Here is an 18,730-nt window from a genome sequence, read left to right as displayed (position 1 = left end):
TGGGCACTTCTCCTGTGTGCCCTGGCCGGGAATCAAACCCGGGACTTCTGCACGCCAGGCCGATGCTCTACCACTGAGCCAACTGGCCAGGGCCTCATTTTTGATATTTATAAAACAATTTTTTGCCCCTATTTCATGCCCTGTCGTATGCTTGGTGTTATTTTAAATACATTCTCAACAAATTATTTAAAAACTTTCTTATTATAAATAGGCATTCAAATCAGCAGAAAAGAAAACAAAGCAAACCTTAAAAGAAGTCCAAACAGTTACCTCTATTCAAAAAGCAAGAAAAGTGTATTGGTAAGTGTTCTCTCTTTAAAAGACAGTTTGTTTTATCAAAATTATACATGCATATTGTTTAGAAAAATGAAGCAGTTCTGCAAAGCTTGTTACAAAACCAATAGCCCTGAAATTTTTACCCCTAATTCTATTGTGTCCTGTCCCAAAGAAACTTTTATACTTTTAGTTCTTTTACCCAATTGTTTTGGTATATACCTTCATTTCTCTAAGTAATATGCTTATATTACAGATTCTTAATGTTTCTATTTTATACTCTATTAATGACTTCCCACTATGGAAGATGAAGATTTTATTCTTTCCTCTTGTACTCCATTACACACACACCACCCAGCCTTCCAGTATTGTCAGAACACAATTCAGCATTAACATCATTGTGAATATTTAAATTGTCACATATTTCTTATTTTTTTCTTATTAATTCACCTATACTCTTTCCAGTGTGCTCACATTGGAATTCTGTTAGTATCATCTTGAAGAAATCTCTTCTGGAGCTTTCTGATCATTGTTCTAATTGGTTACTCTAAGCATCTTAAAATCTCCTTTTGTTGTTATCCTGAAACTTTATCCATCTCTGTATTGAGTTCTCTGTCCTTGATCTCATCTTTCCTTTTTCTTTGTTGATGGAGCTATAAGGTATAGAAGCATAATGAGAAGGGGTGCATAGAGAAGATAAAGTGTTCTGCAGTGGCATGGACATGGGTGGGTATTCTGCGACCCCCTCCACCCCCACATCCCATGGGGACAGCTGAGACTCAGCTCCAGAGAAAAGTGCCAGATTTAGGCTTTGCCAAAAAACACCCAGAAAACTGAATTTTTATGTGAAATCTGATCTTTAAATCTTGGTAATTCATTTGTTTTAACTGCATGGCCCAAACCTAACCTATCTAGAGACTGAATCCAGTTTATTAACACTTGGCCTTGGAGATTTGATCTGACTCTAGGCCTCAAGTGGCTTTTGAGCACTTGAAACAACATTGGTCCAAAATGAGTTGTACTGTGAGTGTAAAGCACACATCGTATTTCAAAGGCTTAGTCTAAAAAATACAGAATGTAAAACATCCCATTAATTTTTATATTGATTACATGATAATATGATAATATTTTGGATATATTAGGTTAAATAAAATATTAAAATTAAGATAAAAAGATAAAATGTTCGAGGTATCCAATGTATAAAAATGATTTTACTCTTATACCTAATTACTACTTGAGTTGGGTATAAAATTCTAGTTTGAAAATATTTTCTTCTGCCTGACCAGGTGGTAGTGCAGTGGATAGAGCATCAGACTGGGACGCAGAGGACCCAGGTTCAAAATCCTGAGGTTGCAGGCTTAAGCATGGGCTTATCCGGTCTGAGCAAGCGCAGAGTCACTGGCTTGAGTGTGGGATCATAGACATGACCCCATGGGCACTGGCTTGAGTCCAAACATCTCTGGCTTGAAGTCCAAGGTTGCTGGTTTAAGCCCAAGGTTGCTGGCTTGAGCAAGGAGTCACTCACTCTACTGTAGCCCCTTAGTCAAGGCACATATGAGAAAGCAATCCATGAACAGCTAAGGAGCCGCAACAACAATAAAAAGTTCCTTCTCTGGCCTGTGGTGGTGCAGTGGATAAAGCAACAACCTGGAATGCTGAGGTCACCAGTTTGAAACCCAGGGCTTGCCCGGTCAAGGCACATATAGGAGTTGATGCTTCCTGCTCCTCCCCCTTCTCTCTCTCTCTCTCTCTCTCTCTCTCTCTCTCTCCTCTCTAAAATAAATAAAATCTAAAAAAATTTTTTTTTAAAGAAGCTCCTCTAGTTTCTTTATATTGAGGCTAATTTGGATGTATTCAATTTTACTTCGTACCCTTTTCCTACAGGTCTCTGTCTTCTCCAAGCTTTTTTCCTCTTCTATTTGTTGGTTTTATCTCCAGATTTCATTTAATGTCTAGTGATCCTTGATTGCTCACATTTTATAGGAGAGTATTAAAAGACTGATTGAGAGTTCTCTGGGTGGTTGGGCTTATAAAATTATCTGTGTGGGCCATTTTGTGTTGAACTCTAGGTGTCTTAGCTTTTTTCCTCTTCAGCTGGTCGGTATTTCCTAGAAAATACTCTTTTTTTTCTCTCTTGCTTATAAAGTGAAGACCTGGTTTGGGGAGCCCAGTGGAAATAATTGGGAATCTCAGTATCCAGTCTTTCATACATTTACATAATTGCCCTGTTTTACATATGTTATCCCTACTTATGACTGTGCCATATTTCCCCAGTCCATAGGTCCTCCTTGTACCCTTTCTACAAAATTAACTTCTGGACTTTTGTTAGGGTGTGGAAGGGAAAGTTACACTATGTTCAGAGTTAGAAAGAAGTAGCTATTTCTTGATCAGACTTTCAGTCCTCTTTTCAGCCCCACCTTAAACCCTTTCTCTAGCAGTACCTTGTACTGTTATTTTTTTAGCTCTTTCTCTTTTCTGGGTTACACAATGTAAATTGATTTACTTCTTGGCTTTCCCATTGTCAACTTAGGATCCAGCTTCTTGAATTTGATCACTTGTCCATTCATTGTCCAGCTTTCAAAATTTGGTTGAACCCCCCAACCTCTCTCGATAAATAGAATTGACCTGCAATTCTTATTTCTCATAATGTTCATGTTCAGTATTGGTATCAAGGTTATATTACCTCATAATGGAAATTGGGAAGTGTTCCTTTATCAACTGTTCTTAAATATTTGATGGAATTACCTATGAAACTGAGTATCCTGTAGTTTCCTTTATGGGAAAGCTTTTTATTACAGGTTCAAATTATTTAGTAGATAAAAGGACAACTCAGACTTTATAGTTTTGTTTTTTGTGACACAGAGAGAGACAGAGAGAGGGACAGACAGGAAGGGAAAGAAATGAGAAGCATCAATTCTTTGTTGCAGCACCTTAGTTATTCATTGGGGGGCTACAGCAGACTGAGTGACCCCTTGCTCAACCAAGCGACCTTAGGCTCAAGCTGGCGACCTCGGGGTTTCAAACCTGGGTCTTCCACAACCCAGTCTGACACTCTGTCCACTGTGCCACCACCTGGTCAGGCCAGACTTTCTAGTTTTTGTTAGCAATGTTTTTCTAATACTTGGCCTATTTTGTCAAACATTTGAAATGTACTGGCGAAAGGTCTATAATATTCCACTTTTAACATCCTCTAAGGATATTAAATGATATCTCATGCATGGTATTATTTGTGCCTTCTCTTTTTCTTGATTAGTCTTAGCAGAGGATTTTCTGTTGTATTATTATCTGTAAAAAGCCAGTTTTTTACTATTGTTCTCCTTTATTATATCTTGCTCTCTCTCTTCTTTTTTATTTTTTTTCATCCTACTTTTTTGGGGAATTTATTTGCAGTTTCTTTTCTGATTTCTTGAGATGGAAGCTTAGTACATTGATTTTTTTCTTCAGTCTTTTTCTCTTGTTATGTTTAAGGTAATGACATTCCCTCTGAGCTTGGCTTTGTCTGCATCTAAAGAGTTCTGTAATGTATTATTTTCATTATCTTTTACATGAAATAATTTCTATTGTGATTTCTTTACAATAGAAGTATTAATTTTCAAACATATCTGTCTCTTTTGGTTATTTTTTGTTACTGATTTCTAGCTTAATTTGCATGATAGTAATAGATGGTATTCTGAATGATCTCAGTCCTGAATGACATCTGTTGTTTTAAACTTGCTTTATGACCCAGCATACTTATGGTCAGCCTCGTTTATATGTGTTTCCTATATAGATGAAAAAATGTCTTTTCTATAGTTGTGGTGTACATTTCTCTAAATATCACCTGGCTCATATTTATTAACCATGTTGTTCAAATCTGGTTCCTTTTCTGATTTTTTTTTAGTGATTTTTTTTTAGTTACCGGGAAAGGTGTGTTCAATATCACACAGTTGTGGGTTTGTCTGTTTCTCCTTTTACTTCTGCCAGGTTTTGCTCTATATGTATGAGGCTGTGCAATTAGAGGATACAAATATAGAAGTTCTAGTTTCCTAGTGAATTGAGCCATTTGTTAACATTAATGAAATGTCCTTTTAACTTATTTTTTCCTTCCATGTGAGATATTGAAACTGTATCAGCTTCGTTTGGTTAGTTCCATCATTATAGTTCAATCTTTTTATATCTCTATTATAAAGGAAAATATATATGTGTGTGTGTGTATATTATTGTTTTTCCTTCTTGACAGTCTTTGCATTTTACCTGGAGAATTTATAAATTTACATTTATACTAATGTAATTTCTGATATATTTATCTTTAAATCTACCCATTTTACTATTTGCTTTCTATTTCTGCCATTTGTTCTTTTTTGTCTTCTTTATTGCCTTCTTTAGATTGATTGTTGGCTTTTTTTTCTTTTCTTTCTTTTTTTTTTTGGCCTGTTATATATTTCTTTATTAGAATGATTACAAAATACATCCTTGATTGATCTATCTCATTTTCTTTGTCCTTGTAGGTTTTACAGACTTGTTCACCATCAATAGCAGAATGGTTAAATTGAGTTTAATACATCCATTCAGCAATGAGGAAAGTTTTGGGCGTTTTTGTGGGGTTTTTTTGTTTGTTTTTTGGTTGTTGTTTTTTTACAGAGACAGAGAGAGAGTCAGAGAGGGATAGACAGGGACAGACAGGTTCGGAGAGATGAGAAGCATCAATCATTAGTTTCTCGTTGCGCATTGCAACACCTTAGTTGTTCATTGATTGCTTTCTCATATGTGCCTTGACCGTGGGCCTTCAGCAGACCAAGTAACCCCTTGCTCGAGTCAGTGACCTTAGGTCCAAGCTGGTGAGCTTTTGCTCAAACCAGATGAGCCCGTGCTCAAGCTGGCGACCTCGGGGTCTCGAACCTGGGTCCCCAGCATCCCAGTCCGACGCTCTATCCACTGCGCCACCACCTGGTCACGCAGGAAAGTATGTTTTTAAGTGAAAAAATATTCAGAATCCTGTGTGTTATGTGTGGAAAAGGGGGTTTTAAATAAGCATTTTATTTTAACTTTTGTATATATAAAAATACCTCTGGAGAGACATACACAGGCAGCTAATTACAGTGGCTTCCTATTGGGTAGTGGTGGTGAGAACTGAAGGGATGCAGGATCTCTCACTATACCTTTTTATACAATTAGAAAACAATTTGAACCATGTATATGTATTATTCAGTAAAAAGTCAGATTAGAAAATAGAATAAGCCTGACCAGGCGGTGGCACAGTGGATAGAGCGTCGGATTGGGATGCAGAGGACCCAGGTTCGAGACCCCGGGGTCGCCAGCTTGAGCGCAGGCTCATCTGGTTTGAGTAAAGCTCACCAGTTTGGACCCAAGGTCGCTGGCTTGAGCAAAGGGTTACTCGGTCTGCTGAAGGCCCACGGTCAAGGCACATATGAGAAAGCAATCAATGAACAACTAAGGTGTCACAATGAAAAACTGATGATTGATGCTTCTCATCTCTCTCCATTCCTGTCTGTCTGTCCTATCTATCCCTCTCTCTGACTCTCTGTCTCTGTAAAAAAAAAAAAAAGAGTAAAATACTCTTGCTATTATATTGAGGTATATGAGATATGAGGGAGTTTAGTAAAAAATGTCTATCCTCAAACATTATCATCATTAACCAGTTGTTTTTTTCTGAGAGAGACAGATAGAGGGACAGGGAGAGAAATGAGAAGCATCAATTCTTCGTTGCAGCACCTTAATTGTTCATTGATTGTTTTCTCATATGTGCCTTGACCAGGGGGTACAGCAGACCGAGTAACCCCTTGCTCAGGCCAGCGACCTTGGGTCCAAACTGGTGAGTTTTGCTCAAACCAGATGAGCCTGCGCTCAAGTTGGCGACCTCGGGGTCTCGAACCTGGGTCTTCCGCATCCAAATCCGACGCTCTTATCCACTGTACCACTGCCTGGTCAGGCCATTATTAACCAGTTTATAAATTGTAGATTAAATCATGAAAAAGTTTATCTTGGTAGTCATATGTAATATGTATATTTATGTTCACTGCTGTTGAGTGTCACTTTCTAAATCACACACATCCATACACATTACCTTTTATTATTATGGTACATATTATGTAAATCCAGATTACTTTGTCTCTTGAAAAAAGTTAAAATATTTACTTTTTAAGACAGTATTTAGTGTTTAATAAAAGTGTAAAGAATATCGTATATGTAAACATTCAGTTAACTAATTGAGGACAGAATGAGGAAAACTTTTCTCTCTTACTAGTGAACCCAAAGCCTATCCAGTTCCCCATTGAAAAACAGCTAAACCGGCCCTGGCCGGTTGGCTCAGTGGTAGAGCATCGGCCTGGCATGTGGAAGTCCCGGGTTCGATTCCCGGCCAGGGCACACAGGAGAAGCGCCCATTTGCTTCTCCACCCCTCCCCCTCTCCTTCCTCTCTGTCTCTCTCTTCCCCTCCCGCAGCCAAGCCTCCATTGGAGCAAAGATGGCCCGGGCGCTGGGGATGGCTCCTTGGCCTCTGCCCCAGGCGCTAGAGTGGCTCTGGTCGAGGCAGAGCGACGCCCCAGAGGGGCAGAGCATCGCCCCCTGGTGGGCGTGCCGGGTGGATCCCGGTCGGGCGCATGTGGGAGTCTGTCTGACTGTCTCTCCCGGTTTCTAGCTTCAGAAAAATACAAAAAAAAAAAAAAATGAAAAACAGCTAAACCCAGGGACCAAAAGACGTTTTATACTTTTGTTTTGTATAATTCAGTGTTATAAGTTATCCTTGTGTTTAAGAAGGCTTTCTAATGTAGAGGGAGAAAAGGAGAGAACATATACTTTTTTAAACATAGAATTTATTTGCTTTCTTCTCAGACTGTATTAAGAATATCCTAGGGCAATATGTATTACAAGTGTTCAATAAAATTCAATGCATGCCTTAAAACTAATTAAATCAAGTTGTCTTAACCTACACAGGATAGCTTCCTGTTTTGTTTTCTTTGTAAAAAGGGTGTGAATTGAAGCAATTTTTAAGAAAAAAAATGTTCGTTTTTTTTCTTTCAATTTGGTAGGTTTGAGAAATTTCTGTGGTTCATTAGCTCAGAGAACTATCTGATTATAGGAGGACGAGATCAGCAACAGAATGAAGTAATTGTGAAGAGATACTTGACACCAGGTAGGTAAAATTAAAACTGTAAAAAGAAATACTGAGATCAGTTATCTCAGTATTAGGTATAGATTTTCATTTTAAACTTCTTTGTTTGACAGATTCAGTTGGTAGAGTTTGATACTTGATGGCTTATGGTTTGACACTTAATTCTAATTTTAAATGAATAGTCCTAAAGTAGTAATGCTGACCTAATCTGCAGTGTTGGATTTCTTATTTTCTACTGCAGATAGCTTTCATTCCTCCAAAGTCACTGTAGATCAAAATTTTAATAGCTTAATTTTTCAGCACTGAGCTTTGTAACCCTTTTTAACATTTAGAAATAGGACTTAAACTCTACGGTGTAAAGCCTCTCATTTATTTTTATTTGTTTCCTAATAACCACTGCCTCCCTGTGGTTGAACCCTCAGTGTGGGTATCAGAAATCAATAATCAATATCAGAATTAATTTGATGTCCACTGAGGATCTTGAACTAGGAAAGAAATCAACAGGAATCAGGTTATATGGTGCCCAGGCTTGGTCTCTGTCTTCTGTAGCTATGTTCATTGTGAATTGAGCCTGTCATGGAGCAGTATGGCTTTTGATTGTCTTCGAGTTTCAGCCCATCTGACCTGTCCACAGCAAGCAACAGCTGCTCATTTTACCTATTAGGAACTGTGCATTTTCCTTCATTCTGGTTGACCATTTACTCCTGCATTCATCTGTTTGTGCCTTTGTTCATTTGTCCTATCACACACTTAGAATAAAACTGGAAGCCCTCTTCATGGCTTATAAGGATACTGGCTTCTTCTCAAGGTTCCTTTCTTACCACACTCCCTTCTGTGGCCTCCTGACTGCTCTTCATACATCCATAGTTCTCCTGCTTCTTGTATCTCACCTTTCCAGCAGGCTTGCCTGGGCTTGCTTACATGGTAACTCAGCAAGTTTCCAAGATAGAGTAAGCATATAAGCCCTCTCAAGGCCTAGGCTGGGAACTGGCATTTGGTCCTATCTGCCACATTCTGCTGGTCAGGGTAGTTCATGGGGTAGCCCCAGATTCACAGGACGGAGAAGTGGACTCCACCTATTGATGGGAAAAGCTTCACAGTCACAAAGCAAAGAGGTATGGATAAAGAAAGAGAAATTGTGATCATGTAATCTACCATGTGCTATCCTATGAGAATATCTATGAGAAAGCCTTCTTGTCTCTTAGATTTTCTTATCTCTTATACTTATCGCTATTAAACAATAAATAAGAGGATTTAGAGTATCATTTCCTGTTTTTAAGGTGACATTTATGTACATGCCGATCTCCATGGAGCTACTAGCTGTGTAATTAAAAATCCAACAGGTAATATATTTCTTTCTATTCAGAACTTTAATTTCCTTCATTAAAATATTTTAATCTAACTATAAGACAAAATTTGTTAATAAGATAAATGAAGACACTTTATAATGATAAAAGAATCAATCCAACAGTAAGATATAACAATTATAAACATATATGCACTCGACAATAGGACCCTAGAATATGAAGTAAAATCTGACAGAATTGAAGGGAGAAATAGTTAACTCAACAATAATAGTTCAAGACTTTAATACTTAATTTTCAACAATATAGAATAACTAGATAGAAGATCAATAAGGAAATTGAAGATATGAACAACACTAAGTAACTAGATCTAATCTCTAATACACTAAACAACAATAGATTCTCATTCTTCTCAAGGGCACATGGAACATTCTCCAGGATAGACCATGTGACAGTCTATAAAACAAGTCTCAATAAACTTAAAACTACTGAAATCATACAAAGTAAGCTTTCTGACCATATGGAGTGAAATTAGAAACCATTAATAGAAGAAAATTGGAAAATTCATAATTTTATGGAAATTAAACCATACACTCATAAATAATCAATGGATCAAAGTTGAAATCATGAGAGGGGGGGTTAGAAAATTCATTGAGGTGAATAAAATTAAAACAAGGTGTCAAAACTTATGAGATGCAGCTTAAGCAGTGCCCAGAGAGAAATTTATGGTGGTAATGCCTATTATAAAAAAGAGGAAAGATCAGAAATCAGTAAGAAAATTGTAATCATTAAAATCTAGAAATACAAAGGTAAATAACCCATAGTAAGGCGAGGAAGGAAATAGGGTGGAAATCATTGAAACAGAGAATAGAAAAATAATAGAGAAAAATCAATGGAGCCAAAGTTGGTTCTTTGAAAAGATCAACAAAATTGATAAACCTAGACTGACCAAAAAGATGAGAGAAGATTCAAATTCCTAAAATCAGGAACAAAAGAGAGAACATTACCATTCATTTCACAGAAATCTAAAGGATTATGAGGAAATTCTATGTATAGCAACAAATTAGATAACCTAGATGAGATGGACAAAGTCTTAGACACAAACTACCAAAACTGACCCAAGGTGAAATAGAAAATCAAAACAAACCTATAATAAGTAAAGAGATTGAATTAGTAATTTTTTAAAAACCTCACAAAAGCCTGACCAGATGGTGGCGCAGTGGATGGAGCGTCGGACTGGGATGAGGAAGGACCCAGCTTCAAGACCCCGAGGTCACCAGCTTGAGCGCGGGCTCATCTGGCTTGAGCAAAGAGCTCACAAGCTTAGACCCTAGGCCCCTGGCTCCAGCAGGGGGTTACTCGGTCTGCTGAAGGCCCGCCGTCAAGACACATTTGAGAAAGCAATCAATGAACAACTAAGAAGTCGCAACGCGCAACGAGAAACTGATGATTGATGCTTCTCATCTCTCTCCGTTCCTGTTTGTCTGTCCCTGTCTATCTCTGCCTCTGGGGGAAAAAAAAAAAAAACCTCACAAAAGAAATCCCAGGCCCACATAGCTTCACTGGTTAATTCTACCAAACTTAAGATTAAATGTCAATTCTTCACAAAGTCTTCCATAAAAAATAGAAGAAATGGAACATTTTCTAACTCTTGTATAACGCCATTTTCCCTAATAGCAAAAACAGACGGACATCACAAGAAAAGAAAACTAGATAAATATCACTTAAAAATATAGACACAGAAATCCTCAACAAAATATTAGAAAACTGAATCTAACAGCATACTAAAAGCATTATACACCATGACAAAGTGGGATTTATCCCAGCATGCAAGCTTTGTCTTAAGATTGAAAATTAATGTAGACTGATGGACATAGATATAAGTGAAGTGGTTACCGGGGGAGGGGAGTAAAGAGGGATAAATATACAGTGATGGAAAATGATTTGACTAGTGATGGGCACACAACACAATCAACAGTTCAAATGCTATACAGCGGTAGTCAGCCTTATCCCTACCACCCACTAGTGGGCGTTCCAGCTTTCATGGTGGGCGGTAGCAGAGCAACCAAAGTATAAATAAAAAGATAGGCCCTGGCCAGTTGGCTCAGCGGTAGAGCGTCGGCCTAGCGTGCGGAGGACCCGGGTTCGATTCCCGGCCAGGGCACACAGGAGAAGCGCCCATTTGCTTCTCCACCCCTCTGCCGCGCCTTCCTCTCTGTCTCTCTCTTCCCCTCCCGCAGCCAAGGCTCCATTGGAGCAAAGATGGCCCGGGCGCTGGGGATGGCTCTGTGGCCTCTGCCTCAGGCGCTAGAGTGGCTCTGGTCACAACATGGCAACGCCCAGGATGGGCAGAGCGTCGCCCCCTGGTGGGCATGCCGGGTGGATCCCGGTCGGGCGCATGCGGGAGTCTGACTGTCTCTCCCCGTTTCCAGCTTCAGAAAAATGAAAAAATGAAAAAGAAAAAAAAAAGATAGATTTAACTATAGTTGTTTTATAAAGATTTATTCTGCCAAAGTAGCAAAAATCCGACATAAAATACTTGGTAAGTAATTATTATTATATGCTTTAACTTGCTGTAACTCTGCTTTATAAATTTCATACTTCCCTATTTATAAATCACCATTACTGTGGAACTGGTGGGCAGTTAGAAAATTTTACTACTAAGAGATACAAAAGTGGATGGTAGGTATAAAAAGGTTGACTATCCCTGTGCTATAGAGATGGTCACCTGAAACCTATGTACTCTTATTAATCAGTCACCTCATTAAATGTCTAAATTAAAAAAAAAATTTTGATGTAGTAAAGTATGTTAATAGAATAAAGGACAAAAACCACATGATCATTTCAAAGGATGCAGAAAAAGCCCTTGGCAATAATCCAACACCCACTGGTTGTAAATGTACTCAGCAAACTAAGAATAGAAGGGAATTTCCTCAATTTGGTAAAGAACATCCACAGAAGCCCACAGCTCACAATCATACTTAGTGCTGACAGACTGAAAGCTTTCCCTTAAGATCATGAACAAGATAAGCATGCCTATTCTTGCCGCTTCTCCTCGATATTGTATGGAGGTTCTAAGTAGGCCAATAAGCAATAAAAAGAAGTAAAAAATACCCAAATTGGTGAGGGGCAAATAAAACTATCTGTTTGCAGATTATTTGATCTTTTAAAAAAAATTTACTTGGCCTGACCTGTGGTGGCGCAGTGGATCAAGTGTCTACCTGGAATGCTAAGGTTGGTGGATCAAAACCCTGGGCTTGCCTGGCTTAAGGCACATATGGGAGTTGATGCTTCCTGCTCCTCCCCTTCTCTCTCTCTCTCTCTCTCTCTCTCTCTCTCTCTCTCTCCTCTAAAATGAGTGAAAAAATAAAAGTTTTAAAAAGTTTACTTGAATTTATTAGGGTGACATTGGTTAAGAAAATTATACAGGTTTCATGTGTACAATTCTGTGATACATCTGTGTATTGCATTGTGTGTGACTTGATCTTAATATATTTAAAACCTTAAAGTGTCCAAATTAGTTAATAAACAAGTTCAGCAGTGTCCAGGATATAAGATCATTTATAGAAGTCAGTTGTATGTCTATATACTAGGAATGAAAGGTAATAAAATGTCCATTTATAATAGCACTTAAAAGAATAAAAGAAGTAAACTTACCAAAAATAAATGCAAGACATATACCTCAAACTACAAAAAAAATCATTGAATAAAATTCAAGAGGGTCCAACTAATTGGAAAGAAGTATTTATGGACTGGAAGTGTTAATATATTGTTCTGATAGCAATACTTCCCACATTAATCTACAGATTCAGTGTGATCCCTCTCAAAATTCCAGCTGCCTTTTTTTTAAAGATGAATAAGCTAATTCTAAAATGCAAATGGAAATGCAGAGAACCCAGATTAGCCAAATCATTCTTCGAAATGAAGAATAAAATTGGAAGACACACTTCTTGATTTCAAAACCTTCTACAAAGCAACAGTAATCAAAATAGTACGGTATTGGCATTAGGACAGATCAGTGAAAAGAGTTGATACTACTCAGATGATTTTCAACAAAGGGATAAAATAATCATTTCAACAGATGGTGCTAGGACAACTAATATCCATGTGCAAAAGAAGATAGACCCCTGTACACCATTTACAAAAATTCAAATGCATCTCTCTCCCTTCCTCTCTCTCTTAAAAAAAAAAAAAAAAAGCCTGACCTGTGGTGGCGCAGTGGATAAAGCATCGACCTGGAAATGCTGAGGTCGCCGGTTCGAAACCCTGGGCTTGCCTGGTCAAGGCACATATGGGAGTTGATGCTTCCAGCTCCTCCCCCCTTCTTTCTCTCTGTCTCTCCTCTCTCTCTCTAAAATGAATAAATAAAAAATAAAAAAATAAAAAGATCAAACCTCTCATGCATGTGATTTTCGTATCTTGCTATATAGCAGCAGTCCTCAACCTGTGGGTTGCGACCCCAGTGGGGTCGCCTAAAGCCATCGGAAAATACATAATGCATATCAGGTATTTACATTCCGAATCATAACTGTAGCAAAATTACAGTTATGAAGTAGCCACCAAAATTATTTTTTGGTTTGGGGTCACCATAACATGAGGAACTGTATTGTGGGGTCACGGCATTAGAAAGGTTGAGAACCACTGCTCTATAGAATTTGTACTTTGGTACTAAAGCTTTGTTATTGCAGGAGAACCGATTCCCCCTCGGACCTTGACTGAAGCTGGCACAATGGCCCTTTGCTACAGTGCTGCTTGGGATGCCCGAGTTATCACTAGTGCTTGGTGGGTGTACCATCATCAGGTAATAATGGCTTTGGTCTTTTTTCTTATTGAGCTATACTGTACCACATTTTGAGGGTATGTAAGTTAACAAGGCTTTGTACCTACCTTCCTTGATGGTGCTGACATTTTTATAGTGGAGAAAAAGTCATAATGTCAGGTAGCAATTACTATAAAGATTTTTTCTAAGCAGAGTAAGGGCATAGTGAGTGATAGGGGCTACCATTTTGAATAAAGTATTTGGGAAAGTAAGATGTGAGCAGCAGAGGCCTAAATGAAGAGAGAATGATCTGTGCAATTATGTGGGATAGTGTTCCAATAATGACCAGCATAATGACCTAAAGGCCTTTCTCCTATTCATATTTGTTGGAATTTTCTGAATTCTCTTTGGCCCTTACAGAAAAGTTGGTGTTTCCAGTGGTTTTGTACTTACTTGGTTTTAGTAATTGTCCTTCTTTGTGGTTAATGCTATTTATTTGATGATACTTCCTTCCATTTTCTCACTACTAGTAATAACACATTTTCAGGAATTATAATAATGATTTACTTTTATAAGGTCCAAAAGTATATGGTAAAAAGAGTTTAATACCATTATCCTTCCTTAGATTTAGTTTCATCTTTATATGTACTTATTTTCTGTTATGAGTGATACTGGGTTTTTAGGAAATTAATATCACTTCTGAGATTAAATTTTCTGCCTTGGTCTTGTTATAAAAGTGACTTTAATTCTTTTATGAATAGGTTTTTTAGTATGCTTTTAATCACTTGCATAACTATGACTCATAAAGATTCTCTATGATTTGGGAGTTTCACAGATGTATAAAATTTTCAAAAATTAGGGAATTATCTTGCTCACTTCCTATTTTGACAAATTAGAATATATTTTTTTAAATCCGCTATCATTTTTATTTTCTAAAATAAAAGGTTATAACAAAAAATGTTATTTCAGAAAAATATTTTACTTAATAATTTTATTTTAGTAAGTACAGTTTTAGTTTTATGGTAAACTATTTCTTCTTATAGCTCACACTAGAGAAAACCTGTGGACTAGTTCTGTCTCTAGTCCAAGGCATTTGAAAATTATCAGTGTAATGTATTCTTCATTATTTTTTCCCTTGTTACAGAAAAGAGAGGTATCGATCCCATCAGTGTTAAGAATTTTTGCTAAATTTTAAACTTTGCAGGACACAATGCTGCTTACTTGTATATGACTTTACTTTCTCAAGTGAAAAAATTTTTTAAAAGGTATTTCTTAATCCCTGGCTAGATAGGCACTCAGTTGGTTAGAGCATCATCCCAATATACCAAGGTTGTGGGTTCGATCCCTGGTCAGGGCACATGCAAGAATCAACCAATGAATGCATAAATAAGTGGAACAACAAATTGATGTTTCTCTTAATCTACCTTCCTCTCTCTCTCAAATACCAATCATTCAGTTTTTAAAAGTATTTCTGAAGGCAACAGTATAATGTATTACTGTGTTCCTCAGGTGTCTAAAACAGCACCAACCGGAGAATATTTGACGACAGGAAGCTTCATGATAAGAGGTAATGGCTGGCCGTGGGTGGAGACAGGCTTGAGGACCATCTGCTAATATTCTCAGAATAGACACACATTGTTTTGATTTCATACATATGAAGTTTGTTATGAAATAAGGAAAATTTGTCCTCTGCTGTGGCAAATTAACTATTTCTCATGTCATTGCATCTCCATGTATATTTTTGATGAGAATATACTTTCACAGTTTAAAATTATAAGAGTAAGAAAGGAAATGTGATCTTTTTTCTAAAAATTGATTTTTCAGGGTCTGACTAAACCAAAGGATGAGAGCAATCATTTATATTTTTCTATCTTAATTCCTGTTCTTTATATACCAATTTCTGTAAATGGGAAATGTTCATTCATGATAGAGAAAAGGCTAAATAAATGTGGTGGCAGATATCTTGCAAGCATAAAATGAAGAAAAGAGGTTGTAAAACATTTATGTACATTATCTTTTCTAGGAAAAAAGAATTTCCTTCCTCCATCATATCTAATGATGGGATTTAGCTTCCTGTTTAAGGTACTCTTCATCTTCTTCATTATTTTTTCTTCTGACTTTCATTAGCCTCACCTAAAGTACCATCAGTGAAAAAGAACTGTTTCCACAGGTAGATGAGTCTTGTGTTTGGAGACATCGGGGTGAACGAAAAGTCAGAGTGCAGGATGAAGACATGGAGACCCTGGCTCGCTGCACTAGTGAACTCGTATTAGAAGAAATGGAACAACTAGGTAGTGTACAGATTTGAATAAAGGAACTTATAGTGTTTTCTGTTGTCTAGTTTTGTTTCTAAATTCATAGAAAATCATGTCTCCTTTGGGATAATTTAGAATATCAAAAAACTTGCTATCAATTTTATTGAATTGTTTTTAGAAATGTTAAATATGCTTATAATTCTGATGCATTATAAAGTTATTGACTCCATAACTTATTACTTGAGTATATATTTATGTAGTAAAACTTGAGTATTTAATGGGTAACACATAAGTGTGAATGACCATTTACTTTTGGGTTAAGGAATTAGAAGTGATACAAAGATGAGTTTATGCCTGACCAGGCCGTGGCGCAGTGGATAGAGCGTTGGACTGGGATGTGGAGGACCCAGGTTCGAGACCCCGAGGTCGCCAGCTTGAACGCGGGCTCATCTGGTTTGAGCAAGGCTCACCAGCTTGAGCCCAAGGTTGCTGGCTCGAGCAAGGGGTCACTCGGTCTGCTGTAGCCCCCGTGGTCAAGGCACATATGAGAAATCAGTCAATGAACAACTAAGGAACCGCAATGAAGAATTGATGTTTCTCATCTCTCTCCCTTCCTGTCTGTCTGTCCCTATCTGTCCCTCTCTCTCTCTGCCAAAAATAAAAAATAAAATTAAAAAAATATCAAAGATGAGTTTATAACAACTACATTTTCCCTTATGGTAATTTATCTTGATTTAATAATATATTTGCTTCTAGTAAAAAACAACTGTGGTTACTAGAATAAATTTATCTACCTGAAGGAACTAGAAAAAATATCTTATTTTTATAGTTTTTGTTGTTGTTGTTGTTTTTGCTTCTAGAGTCATCCTTTTTTGGAAATAATACTGCATTGTTTTATTTATGACTACTATTGTACTAAAAGATTTTAATTTCTCATCCTGTTCCTAATACTATATGAAGTGCTTTATTTATTTTTTTTCCCCCTTTTTTATTTTTCTGAAGCTGGAAACGGGGAGAGACAGTCAGACAGACTCCCGCATGCGCCCGACCGGGATCCACCCGGCACGCCCACCAGGGGGCAATGCTCTGCCCCTCCGGGGCGTCGCTCTGTTGCGACCAGAGCCACTCTAGTGCCTGGGGCAGAGGCCAAGGAGCCATCCCCAGCGCCTGGGCCATCTTTGCTCCAATGGAGCCTTGGCTGCGGGAGGGGAAGAGAGAGACAGAGAGGAAGGAGAGGGGGAGGGGTGGAGAAGCAGATGGGCGCTTCTCCTGTGTGCCCTGGCCGGGAATTGAACCCGGGACCTCTGCACTCCAGGCCGACACTCTACCACTGAGCCAACTGGCCAGGGTCTGAAGTGCTTTATTTATATTATTTTTTTACTGAATTCTCACAACTATCCTTGTCAGATGGGTGGTGGCATCTCATTTTATAGGTGAGGCAACTAGACCATAATGTAACTGCTGGACAGTGTTCCTTTTGCCAGAGTGTGGACACCTGCTCTGTGTCAGTTATGTGACATATATTATCTCATTTCAATTTGCATGTATAAATTATAATAAAAGCAGCAGGATTTATAGGACTACTTCTGTTGTCCTTCTTTTTGGAAATACCTAACAAAGATAAGTTCCAGTTTTTAATTCAAAAATGGTTGCAATGTCCAAGAATTTTTTTTTTTTTTTTGACAGAGACAGAGAGTCAGAGAGAGGGACAGATAGGGACCGACAGACAGGAAGGGAAAGAGATGAGAAGCATCAATTCTTCTTTGCAGCTCTCCTTAGTTGTTCAGTGATTGCTTACTCATATGTGCCTTGAGCAGGGGGCTACAGCAGAGCGAGTGACCCCTTGCTCAAGCCAGTGACCTTTGGGCTCAAACCAGCGACCATGGGTCATGTGTATGATCCCACGCTCAAGCCAGCGACCCTGCGCTCAAACTAGTGAGCCGCACTCAAGCCAGTGTCCTTAGAGTTTCAAACCTGGGTCCTCTACGTCCCAGTCTGATGCTTTATCCACTGTGCCACTGCCTGGTCAGGCCCAAGAAATTTACTGTAAAGCATCTTGGAGAGCATTTATTCACACCAACCAGTTCATCCTTTTGTGTAAATCAGAGTACCCTCTGGAAATGACCGAGTATTCTTTTTTTTTTTTTTTACAGAGACAGAGAGAGAGTCAGAGAGATAGGGACAGACAGGAATGGAGACAGACGAGAAGCATCAATCATCAATTTTTCTTTGTCGTGCTTTAGTTGTTCATTGATTGCTTTCTCATATGTGCCTTGACAGCGGGGCTACAGCAGACCGAGTAACCCCTTGCTCAAGCCAACGACCTTGGGTCCAAGCTGGTGAGCTTTGCTCAAACCAGATGCACCTGCGCTCAAGCTGGCAATCTCGGGGTCTCGAACCTGAGTCTTCCACATCCCAGTCCAACGCTCTATCCACTGTACCACCGCCTGCCTCGTCAGGCAATCAATAGAGTATTCTTGAAGTTTTCAAGGAAATTGTGTAGCTTTGTTGTGGTGGCAGCACCCTGACTCTCCTGCTGGTGACTTTACAGAGGGAGGTGACAGCAGCAGTGAAGAGGATAAAGAGGAATTACAGGAAGCGCCTGTGGAAGTGGAGCTCGTGACTCGGGTTGACCAGGAAGGTGTGACTGTCCACAGTGGGGGTGAAGAGCTGAATGAAGAGCACATGCAGGAGGAAAGCTCCGAAGATGAAGGAGAATCTGAAGAAGGGGGGAGAGATCAGCAGTCTGTTGGCGAAATGAAGGATGAAGGGGAGGAGACATTAAATTATCCTGATACTTCCATCGACTTGTCCCACCTACAATCCCGAAGGTGATTTAAAAACTACAAAGTTTTATTTTGTAAGTTAGGAATGATGATGAGTTAATCCTTTAAAAGATAATACCAAGGTTGACCTTAGTACTTTTACCCTCCATTATTCTGTTCTTACTATCTTTTCATAATTTGATTGAGGGGATAGATCTCACTAAAGAATTTCCAGAACCCAGGATAGAAAAATACAGTAAAT

General features: G+C 38.4%; 1 protein-coding gene across 1 annotated transcript in view; it reads left to right on the top strand.

Annotated features, from left to right (window-relative positions):
• The window catches only part of NEMF (nuclear export mediator factor), a 54,788-nt gene that overhangs the window by 24,430 nt on the left and 11,628 nt on the right, over positions 1-18,730 (top strand). Inside the window, exons 16-23 of the mRNA XM_066388357.1 lie at positions 212-300; positions 7,303-7,406; positions 8,666-8,728; positions 13,378-13,490; positions 14,958-15,015; positions 15,472-15,530; positions 15,619-15,739; positions 18,255-18,534. Coding sequence (XP_066244454.1) covers positions 212-300; positions 7,303-7,406; positions 8,666-8,728; positions 13,378-13,490; positions 14,958-15,015; positions 15,472-15,530; positions 15,619-15,739; positions 18,255-18,534 — 887 coding nt within the window. The remainder of the gene's footprint in view (positions 1-211; positions 301-7,302; positions 7,407-8,665; positions 8,729-13,377; positions 13,491-14,957; positions 15,016-15,471; positions 15,531-15,618; positions 15,740-18,254; positions 18,535-18,730) is intronic.

Source organism: Saccopteryx leptura, chromosome 6 (genome assembly GCF_036850995.1).
Source record: "Saccopteryx leptura isolate mSacLep1 chromosome 6, mSacLep1_pri_phased_curated, whole genome shotgun sequence".
In the NCBI taxonomy this organism is placed as follows: Eukaryota; Metazoa; Chordata; class Mammalia; order Chiroptera; family Emballonuridae; genus Saccopteryx; species Saccopteryx leptura.
Note: the sequence above shows the minus strand (reverse complement) of the source record. Positions and strands in the feature narration are given on the sequence as shown.